This window comes from Drosophila elegans, unplaced genomic scaffold (genome assembly GCF_018152505.1).
Source record: "Drosophila elegans isolate 14027-0461.03 unplaced genomic scaffold, ASM1815250v1 contig_397, whole genome shotgun sequence".
Classification (NCBI taxonomy): Eukaryota; Metazoa; Arthropoda; class Insecta; order Diptera; family Drosophilidae; genus Drosophila; species Drosophila elegans.
In genome coordinates, this window is record NW_024545782.1 from 2,880,346 (window position 1) to 2,902,098 (window position 21,753).

Sequence of the window (21,753 nt, forward strand, 5' to 3'; positions counted from 1 at the left end):
GTTTCCGACCCTATAAAGAGTCGATCTAGCCATGTCCGTCTGTCCGTCCGTCTTTCCGTCTGCTTCTATGCAAACTAAAGCTATCTGCATGAAACTTTCCCAAAAGTTGTCTTTCGATTGCAGGTAGTATATAAGTCGGAACGAGCCGGATCGGACGACTATAGCATATAGCTCCAATAAAAACAATCGGAAACAAGAAAGAAAGCAAACTTCGGCAAGACGAAGTTCATATACCCTTGCAGCTATCGCAAGAATTAAATATTTTTGAAAACATTAAAATTATGATTTACTTGCGTATATGTTTAAAAACATTGAAGCTATGATGATTTGCAGCTCAATTATTTGATTGTTCTTTTATATATTTTTATTATTTGTATGGGAGCTATATGATATAGTCGTCCGATTTTTATGAAATTTTAACCATAATTCTGAAATATTTAACCATTGCTATATGTCGAAGAACTAAAAAAAAAAATTAAAAAACAGCAAAGTTATAATTTTTTTCAATTATTTTTCCGATTGTTCCTATGGGAGCTATATGCTATAGTCGTCCGATTTTGATGAAATTTTAACCATAATTCTGAAATATTTAACCATTGCTATATGTCGAAGAACTAAACAAAAAATTAAAAAACAGCAAAGTTATAATTTTTTTTAATTATTTTTCCGATTGTTCCTATGGGAGCTATATGCTATAGTCGTCCGATTTTGATGAAATTTAAACCATAATTCTGAATTATTTAACCATTACTAAATGTCGAAGAACTAAACAAAAAATTAAAAAACAGCAAAGTTATAATTTTTTTTCAATTATTTTTCCGATTGTTCCTATGGGAGCTATATGCTATAGTCGTCCGATCCGGCTCGTTCCGACTTATATACTACCTGCAATAGAAAGACAACTTTTGGGAAAGTTTCATGCAGATAGCTTTAAAACTGAGAGACTAGTTTGCATATAAACGGACGGACAGACGGACGGACAGACGGACAGACGGACGGACAGACGGACATGGCTAGATCGACTCTACTAGTGAAGCTGATCAAGAATATATATACTTTATAGGGTCGGAAACGTCTCCTTCACTGCGTTGCAAACTTCTGACTGAAATTATAATACCCTCTGCAAGGGTATAAAAATTAATAATAAAATTATAACTGCGTTTTTTTATTTTTTCTTCTTAGTTCTTCCACACATAGTTATGGTTAAATATTCAGAATTACGGCTTAAATTTCATAAAAATCCGACGACTATATCATATAGCTCACATAGAAACAATAAAAATAAAAAAAAAATTATTTTGATTTATCTTTTCTACTTTGTAATATTTTTATACCCTTGCAGAGGGTATTATAATTTCAGTCAGAAGTTTGCAACGCAGTGAAGGAGACATCTCCGACCCTATAAAGTATATATATTCTTGATCAGCATCACAAGTAGAGTCGATCTAGCCATGTCCGTCTGTCCGTCCGTCTGTCCGTCTGTCCGTCCGTCTGTCCGTCTGTCAGTCTGTCCGTCTGTCCGTCTGTCCGTCCGTTTATATGCAAACTAGTCTCTCAGTTTTAAAGCTATCTGCATGAAACTTTCCCAAAAGTTGTCTTTCTATTGCAGGTAGTATATAAGTCGGAACGAGCCGGATCGGACGACTATAGCATATAGCTCCCATAGGAACAATCGGAAAAATAAATGAAAGAAAATTATAACTTTGCTGCTTTTTAATTTTTTGTTTAGTTCTTCGACGTTTAGTAATGGTTAAATATTTCCGATTTACGGTTTAAATTTCATCAAAATCGGACGACTATAGCATATAGCTCCCATAGGAACAATCGGAAAAATAAATGAAAAAAATTATAACTTTGCTGTTTTTTAATTTTTTGTTTAGTCCTTCGACACTTAGTGATGGTTAAATATTTTCGATTTACGGTTTAAATTTCATCAAAATCGGACGACTATAGCATATAGCTCCCATAGGAACAATCGGAAAAATAAATGAAAAAAATTATAACTTTTCTGTTTTTTAATTTTTTGTTTAGTCCTTCGACATTTAGTAATGGTTGAATATTTCCGATATACGGTTTAAATTATATCAAAATCGAACGACTATAGCATATGGCTCCCATAGGAACAATCGGAAAAATAAATGAAAAAAATTATAACTTTGCTGTTTTTTAATTTTTTGTTTAGTCCTTCGACACTTAGTGATGGTTAAATATTTTCGGTTTACGGTTTAAATTATATCAAAATCGGACTACTATAACATATAGCTCCCATAGGAACAATCGGAAAAATAAATGAAAACAAGAAAGACAGCAAACTTCGGCAAGCCGAAGTTCATATACCCTTGCAGCTATCGCAAGAATTAAATATTTTTGAAAACATTAAAATTATGATTTACTTGCGTATATGTTTAAAAACATTGAAGCTATGACGATTTGCAGCTTAATTATTTGATTGTTCTATTATATATTTTTATTATTTGTATGGGAGCTATATGATATAGTCGTCCGATTTTGATGAAATTTTAACCATAATTCTGAAATATTTAACCATTGCTATATGTCGAAGAACTAAACAAACAAGAAAGAATGCAAACTTCGGCAAGCCGAAGTTCATATACCCTTGCAGCTATTGCAAGAATTTAACATTTTTGAAAACATTAAAATTATGATTTACTGCGTATATGTTTAAAAACATTGAAGCTATGATGATTAGCAGCTCAATTATTTGATAGTTATTTTATATATTTTTATTATTTCTATGGGAACTATATGATATAGACGTCCGATTTTGATAAAATCTAAACCATAACTGTGAAATATTTAACCATTGCCATATGTCGAAGAACTGAACAAAAAATTAAAAAGCAGCAAAGTTATAATTTTGTATACCCTTGCAGAGGGTATTATAATTTCAGTCAGAAGTTTGCAACGCAGTGAAGGAGACGTTTCCGACCCTATAAAGTATATATATTCTTGAGTAGAGTCGATCTAGCCATGTCCGTCTGTCCGTCCGTCTGTCCGTCCGTCTGTCCGTCTGTCAGTCTGTCCGTCTGTCCGTCCGTTTATATGCAATCTAGTCTCTCTGTTTTAAAGCTATCTGCATGAAACTTTCCCAAAAGTTGTCTTTCTATTGCAGGTAGTATATAAGTCGGAACGAGCCGGATCGGACGACTATAGCATATAGCTCCCATAGGAACAATCGGAAAAATAAATGAAAAAAATTATAACTTTGCTGTTTTTAAATAATTGTTTAGTTCTTCGACATATAGCAATGGTTAAATAATTCAGAATTATGGTTAAAATTTCATCAAAATCGGACGACTATAGCATATAGCTCCCATAGGAACAATCGGAAAAACAATTGAAAAAAATTATAACTTTGCTGTTTTTTAATTTTTTGTTTAGTTCTTCGACATATAGCAATGGTTAAATATTTCAGAATTATGGTTAAAATTTCATCAAAATCGGACGACTATAGCATATAGCTCCCATAGGAACAATCGGAAAATTAATTGAAAAAAATTATAACTTTGCTGTTTTTTAATTTTTTGTTTAGTTCTTCGACATATAGCAATAGTTAAATATTTCAGAATTATGGTTAAAATTTCATCAAAATCGGACGACTATATCATATAGCTCCCATACAAATAATAAAAATATATAATAGAACAATCAAATAATTAAGCTGCAAATCGTCATAGCTTCAATGTTTTTAAACATATACGCAAGTAAATCATAATTTTAATGTTTTCAAAAATATTTAATTCTTGCGATAGCTGCAAGGGTATATGAACTTCGGCTTGCCGAAGTTTGCTGTCTTTCTTGTTTTCATTTATTTTTCCGATTGTTCCTATGGGAGCTATATGCTATAGTCGTCCGATTTTGATGAAATTTAAACCGTAAATCGAAAATATTTAACCATCACTAAGTGTCGAAGGACTAAACAAAAAATTAAAAAACAGCAAAGTTATAATTTTTTTCATTTATTTTTCCGATTGTTCCTATGGGAGCCATATGCTATAGTCGTTCGATTTTGATATAATTTAAACCGTATATCGGAAATATTCAACCATTACTAAATGTCGAAGGACTAAACAAAAAATTAAAAAACAGAAAAGTTATAATTTTTTTCATTTATTTTTCCGATTGTTCCTATGGGAGCTATATGCTATAGTCGTCCGATTTTGATGAAATTTAAACCGTAAATCGAAAATATTTAACCATCACTAAGTGTCGAAGGACTAAACAAAAAATTAAAAAACAGCAAAGTTATAATTTTTATACCCTTGCAGAGGGTATTATAATTTCAGTCAGAAGTTTGCAACGCAGTGAAGGAGACATCTCCGACCCTATAAAGTATATATATTCTTGATCAGCATCACTAGTAGAGTCGATCTAGCCATGTCCGTCTGTCCGTCCGTCTGTCCGTCCGTCTGTCCGTCCGTCTGTCCGTCTGTCAGTCTGTCCGTCTGTCCGTCTGTCCGTCCGTTTATATGCAAACTAGTCTCTCAGTTTTAAAGCTATCTGCATGAAACTTTCCCAAAAGTTGTCTTTCTATTGCAGGTAGTATATAAGTCGGAACGAGCCGGATCGGACGACTATAGCATATAGCTCCCATAGGAACAATCGGAAAAATAAATGAAAAAAAATTATAACTTTGCTGCTTTTTAATTTTTTGTTTAGTTCTTCGACGTTTAGTAATGGTTAAATATTTCCGATTTACGGTTTAAATTTCATCAAAATCGGACGACTATAGCATATAGCTCCCATAGGAACAATCGGAAAAATAAATGAAAAAAATTATAACTTTGCTGTTTTTTAATTTTTTGTTTAGTCCTTCGACACTTAGTGATGGTTAAATATTTTCGATTTACGGTTTAAATTTCATCAAAATCGGACGACTATAGCATATAGCTCCCATAGGAACAATCGGAAAAATAAATGAAAAAAATTATAACTTTTCTGTTTTTTAATTTTTTGTTTAGTCCTTCGACATTTAGTAATGGTTGAATATTTCCGATATACGGTTTAAATTATATCAAAATCGAACGACTATAGCATATGGCTCCCATAGGAACAATCGGAAAAATAAATGAAAAAAATTATAACTTTGCTGTTTTTTAATTTTTTGTTTAGTCCTTCGACACTTAGTGATGGTTAAATATTTTCGATTTACGGTTTAAATTATATCAAAATCGGACTACTATAACATATAGCTCCCATAGGAACAATCGGAAAAATAAATGAAAACAAGAAAGACAGCAAACTTCGGCAAGCCGAAGTTCATATACCCTTGCAGCTATCGCAAGAATTAAATATTTTTGAAAACATTAAAATTATGATTTACTTGCGTATATGTTTAAAAACATTGAAGCTATGACGATTTGCAGCTTAATTATTTGATTGTTCTATTATATATTTTTATTATTTGTATGGGAGCTATATGATATAGTCGTCCGATTTTGATGAAATTTTAACCATAATTCTGAAATATTTAACCATTGCTATATGTCGAAGAACTAAACAAACAAGAAAGAATGCAAACTTCGGCAAGCCGAAGTTCATATACCCTTGCAGCTATTGCAAGAATTTAACATTTTTGAAAACATTAAAATTATGATTTACTGCGTATATGTTTAAAAACATTGAAGCTATGATGATTAGCAGCTCAATTATTTGATAGTTATTTTATATATTTTTATTATTTCTATGGGAACTATATGATATAGACGTCCGATTTTGATAAAATCTAAACCATAACTCTGAAATATTTAACCATTGCTATATGTCGAAGAACTGAACAAAAAATTAAAAAGCAGCAAAGTTATAATTTTTTATACCCTTGCAGAGGGTATTATAATTTCAGTCAGAAGTTTGCAACGCAGTGAAGGAGACGTTTCCGACCCTATAAAGTATATATATTCTTGATCAGCATCACTAGTAGAGTCGATCTAGCCATGTCCGTCTGTCCGTCCGTCTGTCCGTCCGTCTGTCCGTCTGTCAGTCTGTCCGTCTGTCCGTCCGTTTATATGCAAACTAGTCTCTCTGTTTTTAAGCTATCTGCATGAAACTTTCCCAAAAGTTGTCTTTCTATTGCAGGTAGTATATAAGTCGGAACGAGCCGGATCGGACGACTATAGCATATAGCTCCCATAGGAACAATCGGAAAAATAAATGAAAAAAAATTATAACTTTGCTGTTTTTAAATAATTGTTTAGTTCTTCGACATATAGCAATGGTTAAATAATTCAGAATTATGGTTAAAATTTCATCAAAATCGGACGACTATAGCATATAGCTCCCATAGGAACAATCGGAAAAACAATTGAAAAAAAAAAAATTATAACTTTGCTGTTTTTTAATTTTTTGTTTAGTTCTTCGACATATAGCAATGGTTAAATATTTCAGAATTATGGTTAAAATTTCATCAAAATCGGACGACTATATCATATAGCTCCCATACAAATAATAAAAATATATAATAGAACAATCAAATAATTAAGCTGCAAATCGTCATAGCTTCAATGTTTTTAAACATATACGCAAGTAAATCATAATTTTAATGTTTTCAAAAATATTTAATTCTTGCGATAGCTGCAAGGGTATATGAACTTCGGCTTGCCGAAGTTTGCTGTCTTTCTTGTTTTCATTTATTTTTCCGATTGTTCCTATGGGAGCTATATGCTATAGTCGTCCGATTTTGATGAAATTTAAACCGTAAATCGGAAATATTTAACCATTACTAAACGTCGAAGAACTAAACAAAAAATTAAAAAGCAGCAAAGTTATAATTTTTTTTCATTTATTTTTCCGATTGTTCCTATGGGAGCTATATGCTATAGTCGTCCGATCCGGCTCGTTCCGACTTATATACTACCTGTAATTGAAAGACAACTTTTGGGAAAGTTTCATGCAGATAGCTTTAAAACTGAGAGACTAGTTTGCATATAAACGGACGGACAGACGGACAGACGGACAGACTGACAGACGGACAGACGGACGGACAGACGGACAGACGGACGGACAGACGGACATGGCTAGATCGACTCTACTAGTGATGCTGATCAAGAATATATATACTTTATAGGGTCGGAGATGTCTCCTTCACTGCGTTGCAAACTTCTGACTGAAATTATAATACCCTCTGCAAGGGTATAAAAATTAAAAAACAGCAAAGTTATAATTTTTTTCAATTAATTTTCCGATTGTTCCTATGGGAGCTATATGCTATAGTCGTCCGATTTTGATGAAATTTTAACCATAATTCTGAAATATTTAACCATTGCTATATGTCGAAGAACTAAACAAAAAATTAAAAAACAGCAAAGTTATAATTTTTTTCAATTGTTTTTCCGATTGTTCCTATGGGAGCTATATGCTATAGTCGTCCGATTTTGATGAAATTTTAACCATAATTCTGAATTATTTAACCATTGCTATATGTCGAAGAACTAAACAATTATTTAAAAACAGCAAAGTTATAATTTTTTTTCATTTATTTTTCCGATTGTTCCTATGGGAGCTATATGCTATAGTCGTCCGATCCGGCTCGTTCCGACTTATATACTACCTGCAATAGAAAGACAACTTTTGGGAAAGTTTCATGCAGATAGCTTTAAAACAGAGAGACTAGTTTGCATATAAACGGACGGACAGACGGACAGACGGACAGACGGACGGACAGACGGACGGACAGACGGACATGGCTAGATCGACTCTACTAGTGATGCTGATCAAGAATATATATACTTTATAGGGTCGGAAACGTCTCCTTCACTGCGTTGCAAACTTCTGACTGAAATTATAATACCCTCTGCAAGGGTATAAAAAATTATAACTTTGCTGCTTTTTAATTTTTTGTTCAGTTCTTCGACATATAGCAATGGTTAAATATTTCAGAGTTATGGTTTAGATTTTATCAAAATCGGACGTCTATATCATATAGTTCCCATAGAAATAATAAAAATATATAAAATAACTATCAAATAATTGAGCTGCTAATCATCATAGCTTCAATGTTTTTAAACATATACGCAGTAAATCATAATTTTAATGTTTTCAAAAATGTTAAATTCTTGCAATAGCTGCAAGGGTATATGAACTTCGGCTTGCCGAAGTTTGCATTCTTTCTTGTTTTTAATTATCTTTGACTTATTAAAATTTTAACAGTTCAGAATTACACTTTTAATTTTATTAATAACGGAGAACGATGTCATATAGCTGTCATAGAAACTGTCGAATAATTGAGCCGCAAATCATGATAGAATCAATGTTTGTAAACATATGTATACTCAAGTAAATCATAATTTTAATGTTGCAAGCTGCAAGGGTATATGAACTTCGGCTTGCCGAGGTTTGCTTTCTTTCTTGTTTTCTTTTATTTTCAACATCTTTTGGCCTAAAGATTCAGCCAAGTTCATGAAATGACGCTAGCTTGTTTTGTAGATGGTCTTATAAAGAATAAAACCGAAATTTACAATGTTTAGTCCCCACCAATTCAGCATTAAGCTTCCATGGTCGTTCTTTAGTTAAAAATTAAAAGTTTAAGATTTGCTAGGGTAAGCTTTATTTGCCCCGATTTAAGATAATGTTCTGCCAAGCTATTCATAGAAATAGCGATTGGTTGCGTGGTTTGGAAACGCTGGCACAGCTGCATTCGAAATTATTCAACGAATCATGACAATATCATTGGCTGTTTGTATTATGCAAGCGTTCTCGGTCCTTTGAGGCTTGATGGCATTTCCCGGACACCCACACACACGCGGCCGGAAAAGAAGCAACTTTAGTAGCATATTTCATGGCGTCGGGACCGAAGAGAGCGCTTAAGAGAGGCGCAGGCCGAAGAGAGAACTCGTGGCGCACATTACTGACCTACATTAAGTAAAAATTTATTTATGCCGGCTGCCAAATTGGTTCCCCAAAGTATTGGCAGTTGCCCCCCGACCCCTGACCCTTGACCCCTGACCCCTGACCACTCGCCCCATGACTATGACGGATATGGCTGTTGGCCTCCCTCCTCTTTCTCCTCGGACTCGTTACTCCTACTATTACTGCCTCCGTGGTTGTTGGCTTTAATAATAATGGTTTGTAATTTGCATAAATAATGTTTGATTTTTGCATTGATGAGAGAAGATTTTGTTGCGCGCGTGTGTGTTTGGGGAATTTTAAATGATTGAAAGCTCGGTCACCATGGGGGAATGCCCGTTGTGTTCAATTCCTGCATTTAAATCGATAAATTAGTGAGAACAGTAACTAATAAATCAGTCGGTAATAAGATGATTAGATTTGTCAGTTTAAAAGATCTTATTGTTGCTTTCGGTTCAGAAATAGAGCTATAAGTTCACTCTTACGTGGCTATCCTTGGTACCTTTGTCCATTGTGGAGCTCAGGTATTTGGTTTCTCAAGCTGTTAACCAGCTAACAGTGCTCTGCCTCTGTTGCTCTCTATCATCACCTGACTCTCTTAGCTTTTGGCGTTTGGCCTTCGTCTCACTTCGGAAACTACACGAGTCCGCGCCGAACTCCCCGAACTCCGAGCCGAAGTTCGCTCGGCACTCGGCACTCCTGACGAATGGCGGCGATTATCGCCCTTCGAGGACTTTGTGTAATCAGTGCGTCCTGCTAAGCAAATTAGTTTAGTATGGTTTTAGTTCGCATCGCAGACGGTCGTGCCAGTTGGCAGCTGCAACACACTAGTGCCGAAAGCAAACGCGTCCGCGATTCGTCCCTCGACGTAGTGAGCGCTTGAGTGCAGTTCCCCAATCTTCGCTAGATAAAAGCCCAGCACTGTACGTAAGCGGAAGAATAGCACAAACTAAATAAATAAATAAGTGCAAGGCGCAACCGGAGACGCTGGCTGCCAACTTCAATTTGGTACTTCATTTTTCACGGCCCGCTTAACGCAAATTGTGCCGGTTCCTGGCTCCTCGCTGCGAACTAAGGTCCCGGCTGTTTACCCTTGCATTCCGATTCCCCCATCGCCCCTGCTGATTGCATTCTTGGTGGCAAGTCGAGCGTGGCTCATTAAATGGCTGGCGAAATATAGGAGCAGACTGCGAGAACGACTTGCGGGAAAACAATCACGGCATTCCTCCTGGATTGTAGAGCCTGGCAATGGCATTTATGGAAGAGCCCTGGCGGCCTTGTGCAATTGCGGTGTTTTTTCGCCGTTTCACTTTGACTGTCACGCCAATTAAATTAATTCCACCGCGGAATTTAGGATTTAATTTGACATTTAATTTTTGCAACTAAAAGTGGCCTGTAAAGAGCAGCATTAACAAAAAAAAAACTGTCGTTGCAACGTTGCAGAACAGATAAAACAGGCCAAATTATGATCACACAGGATGAAACGAAATGATAAAATTCGTTTTAAAAAAAAATGTAATTACTTTTGAAAGTGATTGGCAAAATAAAGCAGTAACACTTTTCAATTGTGGTTTTTAAGCCAAGACTAAAACAAATAAATATAATTTATTTGATTAAATTGAATATTGGATAAAAACATGACACAAATAAAATCAAAAGTGTAGCTGTATTATTACGTTCAACATCATTTTAAAGGATAGTCCAACCTGCAGGAAAAAGTTTGCAGCCCAGTACGTTAAATAGTCACAATGTTCTCAATTAACACCCCCTGAGTATTCGATCTGGCAGTCTTGTTGTTCTATTAGAATTCTCTAGCCACTTTTTTGTTCCCGGAATGTACATACGTCGGAATTAATTAAAAACTAGGATTCTTTCAGCGGCTTAGCTCGCATGCTATTTATCTGAAAGTGGTTGACCACATTAAATGAATTTTTTTGTTTTGCCGCTCAACAATGTAGAAATTAAAATGGGCAAAGATCTCGGAAAACTGAAAGTTGGTATTAGAATAATTTGAACTATTATCAACCCTACACCCAGAGAAAAATCTTGGTAAATCAAAATATTTTCACTTTGAAATAAATATTTTTGGTCTGATTAAGCCCCGAGTGGTGCTGTGTATAAATCAAGGTGTTGTACACTTTCATTTTTATATTTAAGCATGCAAAAATTTATTTGAAATTAAAAAAAAAAAATTGATATCTACCATTTTTCTATTGGGTAAACCAATTAAATATGTTAGTCATGACATTATCATATTTTTAGTTGACTTAAAGTAAGTTCATATTTTGAAAAACAATGTTACGTTCAAGCATTTTAATGTTTAATTTTACTATAGGGTTTTTCTCTGGGTGTATTCTCTTAGATTAAAAGTAGTGTTTCCGTTGAACATCATGTAGAAAACAGAGTTTGCGAATCATTTTGATTTATTTTTTGAGGTTTTGTAATGTAGCCGCAATATTTGTTTATTCATTCCACCAATGTATTAAATCAAATTACAAGTTATAAACTCAATTAAAATCAAACATTACAAACATTACATTAAAATATTCCTTAAGCGCATTTTTCCCCAAGAAAGGCGAATTAGCGTTGGCAGGGAGAGCAGAGCCCTTAATGCTAGCTCATTCCGCGTATAATTGGTCCTAGCTGCACATTTAAATGAGAAGTGGAAAAACAGTAAGGAATAGTCCTATCTTAAAAATGAAATAACAATCAAAAGGTATCTCTTCTATAGGAAAAAAGTCAATCTTGACAGTACAAATAGGGAAAGAGTGCGAAAGAAAAATTTTCGAGTATTGGATCTGTTTGGGGCCTAATTTTTTAAACCGCCTGTAACGATATATTTCTAGCCTCGAGTCCTTATAGCTTTCGAGATTACACAACTTTTGGTATATAACAAATGTTTCTATTAATATATTAAAAACAGTTTTAAAATTTAACCCATATCAGATCTTTATAATGAGCCTTTTACACTTAATTGAATGTGCAGAAATCTGTACCAAGTCAATTTTGTGATGAAAAATTCTCTTAATAATAATAAATAATTGTTATGTGATGAATGGCCAGAATTGTGATCTTCGATTTTTTTAATATCCAAGTCATATGAGCACGACTCCTGATCATGTTATTGGTGTACCCTAATACAAAATTTAATAAGAGGTCATATGTTCAAATTAATAAAAATAGCTAACGAATAAATTAAAAATAAATGAAATATTTGTTTATGTTTGAAATAAATAATTTAACAATTTTAACCTAGGTGATTACAGGCACAAAATAGAGAACATCTTTTTTCAAGTGTACACATATACTTTGATATATAATTTGGGATCGGCAAGATTATTCAACATAATCATCATTAAATAACTGCATACATGCATACTGCCGGTATAAAAAGGCGAGAAAATCTAAATTTTCTTTAAAGGAAACCATATTTAGCTAGTTTGACCAGATCTTTCATATTGCAGCTTTGGGAAATTATGGGAAATACACTCTAAATTTGAGTACACGAATGAAATGAGGGGTTACAAAATATTTTGTATTACATTTAGATAACCTTTTTCCCTCAGTGTGATAAAAAGCGTTGGTCCCAAAACAAAAGATGCATGCAGTTTGCTCTGGAATCAAACCACTTTTTGATAGCATGTTTGTAGCTCTGAAACAGTTTTAACGCGCCCAAGCTGAAAGGCGGTTACCAGACGAGCTTTAACACAATTATTGGAAGCCAACGTCGAGTGTCAGACTGTCGAGCGGTATGAATTAGCATCTGGCTTTGTTGCGTCTACAAATTTGTAAAGCGTTGTTCGTCAGTGCTAATGAATTGGTGGCAAGTTTTGTGCAAAAATATCAAATTAAACGGAGAGCCGACCACACAATTACACGCAATATTATCGCACACGCGCCCCGAACGGAAGCCGTATAAACAAGAAAAACATGAAATTTGGCTGCTGAAAGCGTGTACATAACTCGTGGTGGAATGTGTTCCAAAAAGCGACATAAAGTATGCGAGGACGTACACACGCAGTGAGTGCGGGATATATTTTATGCACTTTATGGGGCCTGGACGGCGCTCGCTGCTGGGATCGCTAATTAGGCAATATGCACTTGATTGTGTTATAATCATTAAAACCGGAAATGCATGGCCAACCCAACCCGAAAAACACAAACGAGCGCAAACTCTCGACCACACGCGCACACACGCGCACGCATATCCGTGTGCTGTCAGGTGGCTGCTAAAATTTCACTGCATACCTTCGGTCTGGGGCGAAAATGTTTCACGAACGTTTTGCATTTCTATCAGAAAAACAAATAGAGGTGTCCCTCCTCAGGTGATTTGGCTACATTTTCCATGATTCCCGGGCGTTGAGAGAGGAGGAAATGATTTGGGGAACATTAATTAAATCTCAGTGGGGATTTGAAAGAGATGCGGCCAGTTGTTCCCTGAAATAACGGAAAGTCACATCAATGGCTGCGCCGGAAGCGGAAGTAGGGAAAGCAAACACGTGTCGAAAAAATGTCTGCTTGCAACAATGTGTGAGTGTGAGTAGGAGTGCGAGTGAGAGTGCGAGTGCGAGTGTGTGTATGCCCATGCACTTGCACACACACACCCTCACAGCAGGCGCCCGTATTGCATATGTAAAGCGGCTTGTAAGCTGGCCAATTTTTTATGCATTTATGCATTTTCGTCCCCGCTGCTGCTGCAACCCAGCTCGTCGACTGACCGTTTTTTTATTAAAGTTGCCCGTTAAGAAAAGCACAGAAACCGCAGCACCGACCGACACGCCCCCTGTACGAGCTGTTGCCCACGTCCAAACGCCTTTTTGTAGGTTAATCAAATGCAAGACGAGGAAAATGCATAAGCTGCATGGCAGCGGGAGAAATGCAACTGCTCTGCTAGTTAGTGTAAGCGGGCGTTGGAGCAAACTTTTTGCCATCTCTTTGTACACGCATTTCGCATGGCTTGTTATATTAAAAGAAAATTTCCCAACCGAGAGGAGACAAGGCGAAGAAAAACAAGTAAGCATCTCATGGCATCTGACAGCCAAGATGGACGGGGCTGTGATTTGATTTTTATTCCGAACTATGCACAACAGCAGCTGGCACTCAGTGGACAGATGAGTTATTGCAAATGGTGTAACTGCACGCTGAAGATGTGGCTCTAATTAAATAGAGGGCAAGAAGCACTGAAATTGTGCTTCCTTAAAAACCACTCATTCCCGCCATTAAAACAAGCAGTTGTCTCTCCGTTTGTCTCCTCTTTTATAATCTAAAGCAATCTTTTCCCTTGCAAGTGGTTAAAGCGTCAAAAAAAACGTTATAGCTTTATATATATTTTTGCATAGAAAACTTGTCTTTTTAAAAAATACTTCTTAAAAATTTATATTTTTCTTTAAGGTACTATTTTTTATTTTTAACTTCGTTTTTTTTTGTAAATTTCTTTTTTTACAGCACAATATTGTTAATTGTTATTAAACAAATGAATTTAAATAAACAATTCTTTTTATGAAAATTTTATTGGAAAAATATTCTGTAATACCACTCTGTATGGTGAATTTAAAAAAAATGTATGATTTAAGCAAATACGTCCACAACTTCTAAACGAATTACGCTACAGTAACGTATTTTTAAACGGTATTTTTATGGGTAATTCATATATATAATTTAATATTTGCTTCAAGCAATAACGGAATTATAGCCACAATTAAGTTTTGTGTTCAAATTTTTTCGACTCCTTATAGCTTTTAAGATTACGCAACTATTAATATAAATCACATTTTTCTCTAAAAAAAAAATAGCATTGTTACCAAACATTTTCAAAGCAGCGTGCTGATAACAAAACAAATTTAATAAAAATAAGAAAATTTTGTTTGGTAAAATAGAAAAATAGTCAGAAGTTTTTGAATTTGAGGGTGCGTCAAATTTACCTCGTCATATACGTTTATACCCTTGCAGAGGGTATAATAATTTCAGTCAGAAGTGTGCAACGCAGTGAAGGAGACGTTTCCGACCCTATATAGTATATGTATTCTTTATCAGCATCACTAGGCGAGTCGATCTAGCCATGTCCGTCCGTATGTCCGTCCGTATGTCCGTCTGTCCGTCCGTTTCTACGCAAACTAGTCTCTCAGTTTTAAAGCTATCTGCATGAAACTTTCCCTAAAGTTGTTTTCCTAAAGTTGTGATCCGATATAAGTCGGATCGAGCCGGATCGGACGACTATAGCATATAGCTCCCATATTATAACTTTGCTGTTTCTTAATTTTTTTTTTATTTTCTTCGATGGTTAAGTATTTCAGAATTACGGTTTAAATTTCATCGAAATCGGACGACTATATCATAAAGCTCTTATAGAAATAATAAAAATATATAAAATAACTATCTAATAATTAAGCTGCAAGTCATCATAGCTTCAATGTTTTTAGACATATACGCAAGTAAATCATAATTTTAATGTTTTCAAAAATGTTAAATTCTTGCAATAGCTGCAAGGGTATATGAACTTCGGATTGCCGAAGTTTGCTTTCTTTCTTGTTTTTAGGATTAATTTTGTTTTGAGTATAAGCATATTAGATGGAGAAAAATAGTCTTCAATTTGGCTTGCTGAGCCAACAATTACGTTACTCACTGCAAACGGAACATGATTTCGTGCTATAACACAACTACTCATCTATTTTACTCAAGGGTCATCATTATTACCAATAAATAATGAATTGTTTCAACAAAATTACTAACCAGAAACTTAAAACTAATGATTTAATTTTTCATATTCGTATTAAAATACAAAAGAAGCATTTAATAGTTATATATATATTCTCATTTCGCTTCACTTCCAGTTAACTTTTGTTATGCCAATAAGTGCAATTGGGGCTAAAGTTTAATTTAATGCCATTTTCTGCATTTTACCAGCGACAATTGCAGTGCGCCAAAAAGATACCAACACCTACACCAGACCCACCAGTCCAGGTGACATAAACAAGCCCTTTATTTGGCATTCTGCTGCAGTTTTGACACGCGAAAGTAGCAAAACGCTTCCAAAAAAGAATGCCAAATAAAATGAAAAAGAATGTGGATAAGAGAAAAATTCAAAAGCAAAATAAAGGAAAATATTTAAGCAGACAGAACAGAGGAAATCACGAGGTAGATGTGTTTGTTAAAGACGACGGACCGGTATTCGTGAGTTTCCCCGACTTTTACTTTCACGATTTTTTGGCACACCTTTAGGTACATAAAGTCTCAATTAACCGATATTGTAGTTTTTTTTTTATTTAAATTAAAAAACTCCTCAATATTTTATGTTTGAGATTTTGTATTCTAAAAATAATCGTTTTACAAAGTTATCAAATAACCCTTTGGCAATTTGCCTATATAGGTAATAAATAAACTTCAATTCGCTTGCTATAGTTTTGTACACTTTCACAAACTCAAAATACCCGCTCCGCTAGACATGGGTACAAAAATTCAGAGTCCAGAGGGAGTCATCATTTGCTATTTCATTTCCGAGGCCAGGCAGCGGAAAAGCTCGAGAAAACGGGAATGCCGTGGATTAGCAACTGTCATTGACAGCTGAAAATCATAGACGCCATTTGGCTGGCTGCAAATTGCTGGCCGCATTTCTTTGTTTGTCATTTAACGATTGACAGCTGGCGATAAACAGAACGAAACAAAATGAAACGGTTCGGCGACCTGGCCAAAACAAAAGCTGCTACACAACAGTCGAAATGAGAACAGTCGAAGGTAGGACACCTCCAGCCATCAAACAGAAATGTTAATGACATCGAGAAGGTGTCAATTGTCTTGACTTTTGCCGGGCCAAGATTGCCGCCCATCGACTTGGGCACCCGTGTTCTTTGCTTGCTCGACTGTAGCTATTTATCATTATGACGTTGGTGGACTTGGCCGGGCTGATTTGCCTTGGGAGAAGCAGATGGGTCTCCGGGTCTCTAAGCTGTTTATCAACGATAAAGGACGATGAACGGGCCCATGGCCGGACGTAATGCGATGCTAAATCTCGCTTTAAGTGCATTCACTTGGGATCCTCCTTCACTCATACTTTGTGCTAGCAGCCAATGCAATGCGTCAATTAGCTAGCTACTTTAAAATTTCTTACGTATTCAAATATCTTAAGACAGCTATTTTTACACTTAGATGACAATATAGGTAATAGGAAACAGTTTTTAAATGTCACATACCATCAGATGGCTAATCCAATTTGAAATTTACGTAAACAAAATTTTGTTAATAAAAGCTTTAGTTCATCCGCAAGTATTTACTTACTTACTTACAAAATTATCAAAAAAAAATTTTTTTAAGTTAAAACCATCCTGCTCTATCATGTTAAGTTAAGAAATGCTTAAAAAAATATTTCAATTGCATTGTAGTATACTGCGTACCTTAAAATTTGATATAGCATATTTCAATTTCGAACTGGGAATGTAAAAATTTTGAAAAACTAGTCTATTTTTATTCTTTTTAAAAAACATTTACTTTTATTTGCCCTCAGATGAAAAGAAAGCAATGGTTATTTAATATAACCCATAGCCTTTACCAGAAACTTCGACTTAATACCTAGGAAAAAGTCTTATTTTTATGTGGTTCGTTGCTTGGTTACGAGTTACACAGCACGTCACCCTTTTAAGCCAATTTATTAAATGAAAAGCCATTTTTCACATTTCGTCCAGTTTTCAGCACACTCTTGTTATCTCTTTAATGCAGTCCATTCCTTTTACCCTTTCACCATTTGGCAGCGCTTTTGTGACCGCTATCTTTATGATTTTTCCAGCTAACACAGGAAAGGAAAATGCCGCCAAACAATGTCATAAATGGCCAAAGGCCACACAAAGGTGACAATACCCAGGGAAAAGAATAATAATAACAGAATTCAACACGGCATTATTTTTCATTAATTTCCACCTGGTCAGCTGATTATAAAACAGAAAAATGGGCAGCAGACAAGGATGATCAACGGTGGCAACATTAAGCTGATAATACTAATATTAATAACGGAAATGGGAGACCTTTTTTCGAGCAACCCATCGATAAAACGAGAGGTCGGGTGACGTGGAAATCATGACCAGGGATCTGACCGCAATTAGTTGATTGCCAGCACTCAATTCCTTCAAAGATGGAAAGTGCTTTCAATTTCATAAGCGAGAAAGCCCCTTCTCCTTGGTATCTGTCTTCAGCCATCTCTGGCACTTACTATGGCCCACACTCGACGGGAAATTAAACTTGTCCAAAAGTTTAAATGCCTTTCTGCCGCTTTCCGTTGCGTTGCGCTTGACTTTTGTTTTCAAGTTTCTTCAGATTCCGCATTTTCCTGGCCATATCTTGTGCGTCTTCTTCCAACTGGTTTGCCCCTTCTCTATGTGTGGGTGCGCTCGGGTTGAGTTTTCTAATGGGGCCGCTCCTTGCAATTAAAGAAAGCTTCGGCCTCCGCATACAAAATGTATAAAATAATATATATATAGTAGAGTAGAGACATCGAAACAGCAATGAAGGGGAGGATTTCTAACAGAGGGGGCGGAAAATATGTAACCGAAAACTACTTGAGGTTACTAAAATGTTGCATTCTGCCTCTGTGGTGGCTACTGAAGCATGTCAAGTTACCCATACGCCTCGTTGGATTGCCTCAATTAGATGGAGCATTTACGTCTGACAAGAACCTCTTTAACTCCTGTGACCCTGATTTGAGATTGCTGCCAGTAAATGTCAACATGTTTGTGCTTTTTAAGTTAATTTTAAAAGCTATTTAAAACGCTTAAGCAAACACAAAACGATAATTTAATATATAACTATCCCATTTTGTCGATTTGTAGAAAATAAGGGCACCGAATAAGATATTCAACGCACATGACAAGCGCTCAATAGTGAGGAAAATTTGAGAAAACCCCAGGCTCACCGCACTAAAACTTATATAGCAGATTCAATAGGAGATAGGCAAGTCATGTTGCCCAGAAACTATCCGCCGCGTGCTGCGTGATCACGATTTTAATGATCGAGTAGCCAGGAACAAAAACTCCATTAGCAAAATGTATCAAATTGCTTGACTGAATTTAGTCAAGGAACACATCTCTAATTCATCTGACTACTGGATGGATAATGTTATTTTCGCAGATGAGTCGGAATTTAACATATTTGGATCAGACGGTAGCCAAATACCGAGCTTTAAAAGGAGAAACTTAAGCCCACCGTTAAACATGGTGGAGGAATGGATTGGGCCTGTATGTCGGTAGTCGGCGTGGGGAAATTGGTGTTTATCGAGGGCATAATGGACAAAAACATGTACCTTGATATACTGAAGAAAAATGTTGAGTAGCCTACCAGGATAATGACCCCAAGCAAAAGTCACATTTGTGCAGTTTTGGTTGGTATATAACTGACTTCACGTGGAGACCCCGCCTGCACAGTCACCAGATATGAATGTTATAGAGAACTTGGGGGCTTTACTGGATAACAACATAAGGAAAAACAATATTGCCAGCAAGGAACATCTAATTATTGAAGACTAAATATGAAGTGCATCATTTAAGCTGCGACATAATGAAATTGAACAATTTTTGTTTTTTGTTGTATTAACCAAAACGATGTGCCTTTAATTTACTAGATATTTATTATATTATTAGCCATTAAAATTTGTATGAAAGCTCATTGGGTTTAAAAGTTACAGACAAATTTTTTAATGGGCTGTGTGAGCCACTGTATCTTATGCAGAGCAGCGGCAGAGCACACACGAAAGGTATAGAAGCGCTGTGGTCACATACACATTCACAAGTTTCCCCGTGCAAATTACTCACACAAGTTAAGTGCTAGTTCTTCGCTGCTCTTCCATGCACGAATTCCGGTTTTCAATTAAACAGTGACGTCAAAGCAAAACATAACTGCCAATAACTTATAAAATGTTAGCTCGTTTTAAAAAATGTTTGTGTCTATCAAAAGATATGACCGAAACATACACAGAATTCCTAATGACTGAAGTCTAAAATAAGTTCAAAATTTCAGAAATAGATTTTAATTTTAACTTTCAAAATCGGACAAATTATATAATAGCTGCCATGGCAACGATCGAAGAAATTAGCGGAAAATCGACAAAGATTCATTGTTTTTATACAATAACGCATTTGAAATAGAAGTAAAGTTTTTTTATGGAATATTAAATTTTTTTTATAACTGTAAGGGTATATAAACTTTTTCTTATGCTTGAACACTACAAAGAATAAAACCCGATAACCTTATATGTTATAATATATTCCGTTTAAATCGACAATGAACGAGATATCGGACCTTTCACCACCGTTTACTCACTGTTAAAATTTCTTCCGTTTGCATTCGGCCTAACACACAATTCTGCATAATGTATGAAAGCAGCAGAGACTGTGTGTGTGTGCATTAATAATGAATTCTGTTTAATAATAAAATGATAAACAATTACTGCAGCACAGAAGAGTGGGAAGCAAGGCAAAAACTGGCCATAATAAATGCTTTCAAAAATTAAAAGCACGCCACTCATTCCTGATATATTGTTTGCATACACTGAATGTGGTTTTTTCATCTTTCCTATTTGCAGTGACATTCATCCGCAGGGTAGTCGAACTCTGGCTTAACGTCTGCAGTAATGCATTGGAAATGTTCTCCATCTCCACGCCCGAGAGCTGGGCAAAACAATGTGCATAAGTACTTGAGAGTTACAGAATATCGAAAGTGAAGCAACGGGCTAGAACCAGGATCTCAGCCAAAGCAGCCGAAGCAGCCAAGTGCCGGCGCAATCAGAGGCAGACAATTAGGAAAGAGTGCGGGCGTTAAGCAAAGTCCGGACCGGCGTTAGCAAATAAAAAATGAAAATTAAAATATTTCCGCTGACAGCGGATGCAGCGACGATTGCCACGCGCCGCCAGGACAGACGTAGTGCGGGGGCGGGAAGGGGAAGGGGAAAGGGTAAGGGGAAGCTGCTGCGGAAGCGAGAAATGCCGGAAATATCCTCGCAGCTAATTGTTGCCGCTGCCACCGCCGCCGCAGCCTCGCTCCTCTGCCTGTCCCTCTCGCTCTCCGTCTGCCACGCCCACGCCCACTCCCACACCCACGCCCAGGAAAGCGACGACGAGGGCGAGCTGCACCACCTGGACCAGCTGCACCACCAGCACCAGGACTTCATCATCGGCGAGTCCGAGGAGCACGATCACATCGCCCACCACTTGGGTGAGTAGAGATCCGTTTTCTTGGGTTGGGAAAAACAGGGATTTTTTCTCTGCACACTGGGCCAGCGATCCCGATTTTCGGCTAAAATAAAATAAAATATTTATGACTGTCTTTTCATGCAATAGTGAATAAAAAGTAAAGAAATATCTGGTAAAAGCATGAATCCTTGATGTTCGACGTAACACAAATAGTTTAGTTTGATTCATACTTAATTTTTAAAAAAATCGACAAGTATTTTAAGGAACAATTTGCAATTAGATACTTTCAATTACGATCAAATCGGATCAATTAACTACCAATTTCAGAGCACTTGTTCTCCAATTATAGGCTTTACATGAGGCGGTGCTTGATCATAGATCAAAATTTACCTGACTTTAAATTCGCTTCGAGTGCAACCTCTATTATTATATTTCAATATACCGTTAAAAGGTTATTCAAATTTGTGTTCCAATTCCAAAAAAAAACCGTTTGCCCTCTCCCAGTGTTGGTGTAGGAATCAAAAACGCTGCTTCATTGTACTGAAATTTTGTTTTTGTGTGGAAAAGCTCGAAAAGAAATTCTGCCTGCAAATTTGCGGTTAATTAGATGAGCAATTAGTGTGACATGTAATTTCAACTATTAAATTATTGACTTTGAATGTAATTACTAGTATTTATGTATGTAAATATGCATCACTAATTTGGTCAAAGTGCAGGTACACTA

The 21,753-nt window shown here is 35.9% G+C and overlaps 1 protein-coding gene across 1 annotated transcript in view; it reads left to right on the forward strand.

The window, feature by feature from the left end:
• The first annotated feature begins 9,651 nt into the window (after window positions 1–9,651).
• The window catches only part of LOC108134951 (hemicentin-1), a 49,719-nt gene continuing 37,617 nt past the window's right edge, over window positions 9,652–21,753 (forward strand). Inside the window, exons 1-2 of the mRNA XM_041708832.1 lie at window positions 9,652–9,785; window positions 20,423–21,051. Of these exons, the coding sequence (XP_041564766.1) occupies window positions 20,691–21,051 (361 nt within the window). The 5' untranslated portion in view covers window positions 9,652–9,785; window positions 20,423–20,690. The remainder of the gene's footprint in view (window positions 9,786–20,422; window positions 21,052–21,753) is intronic.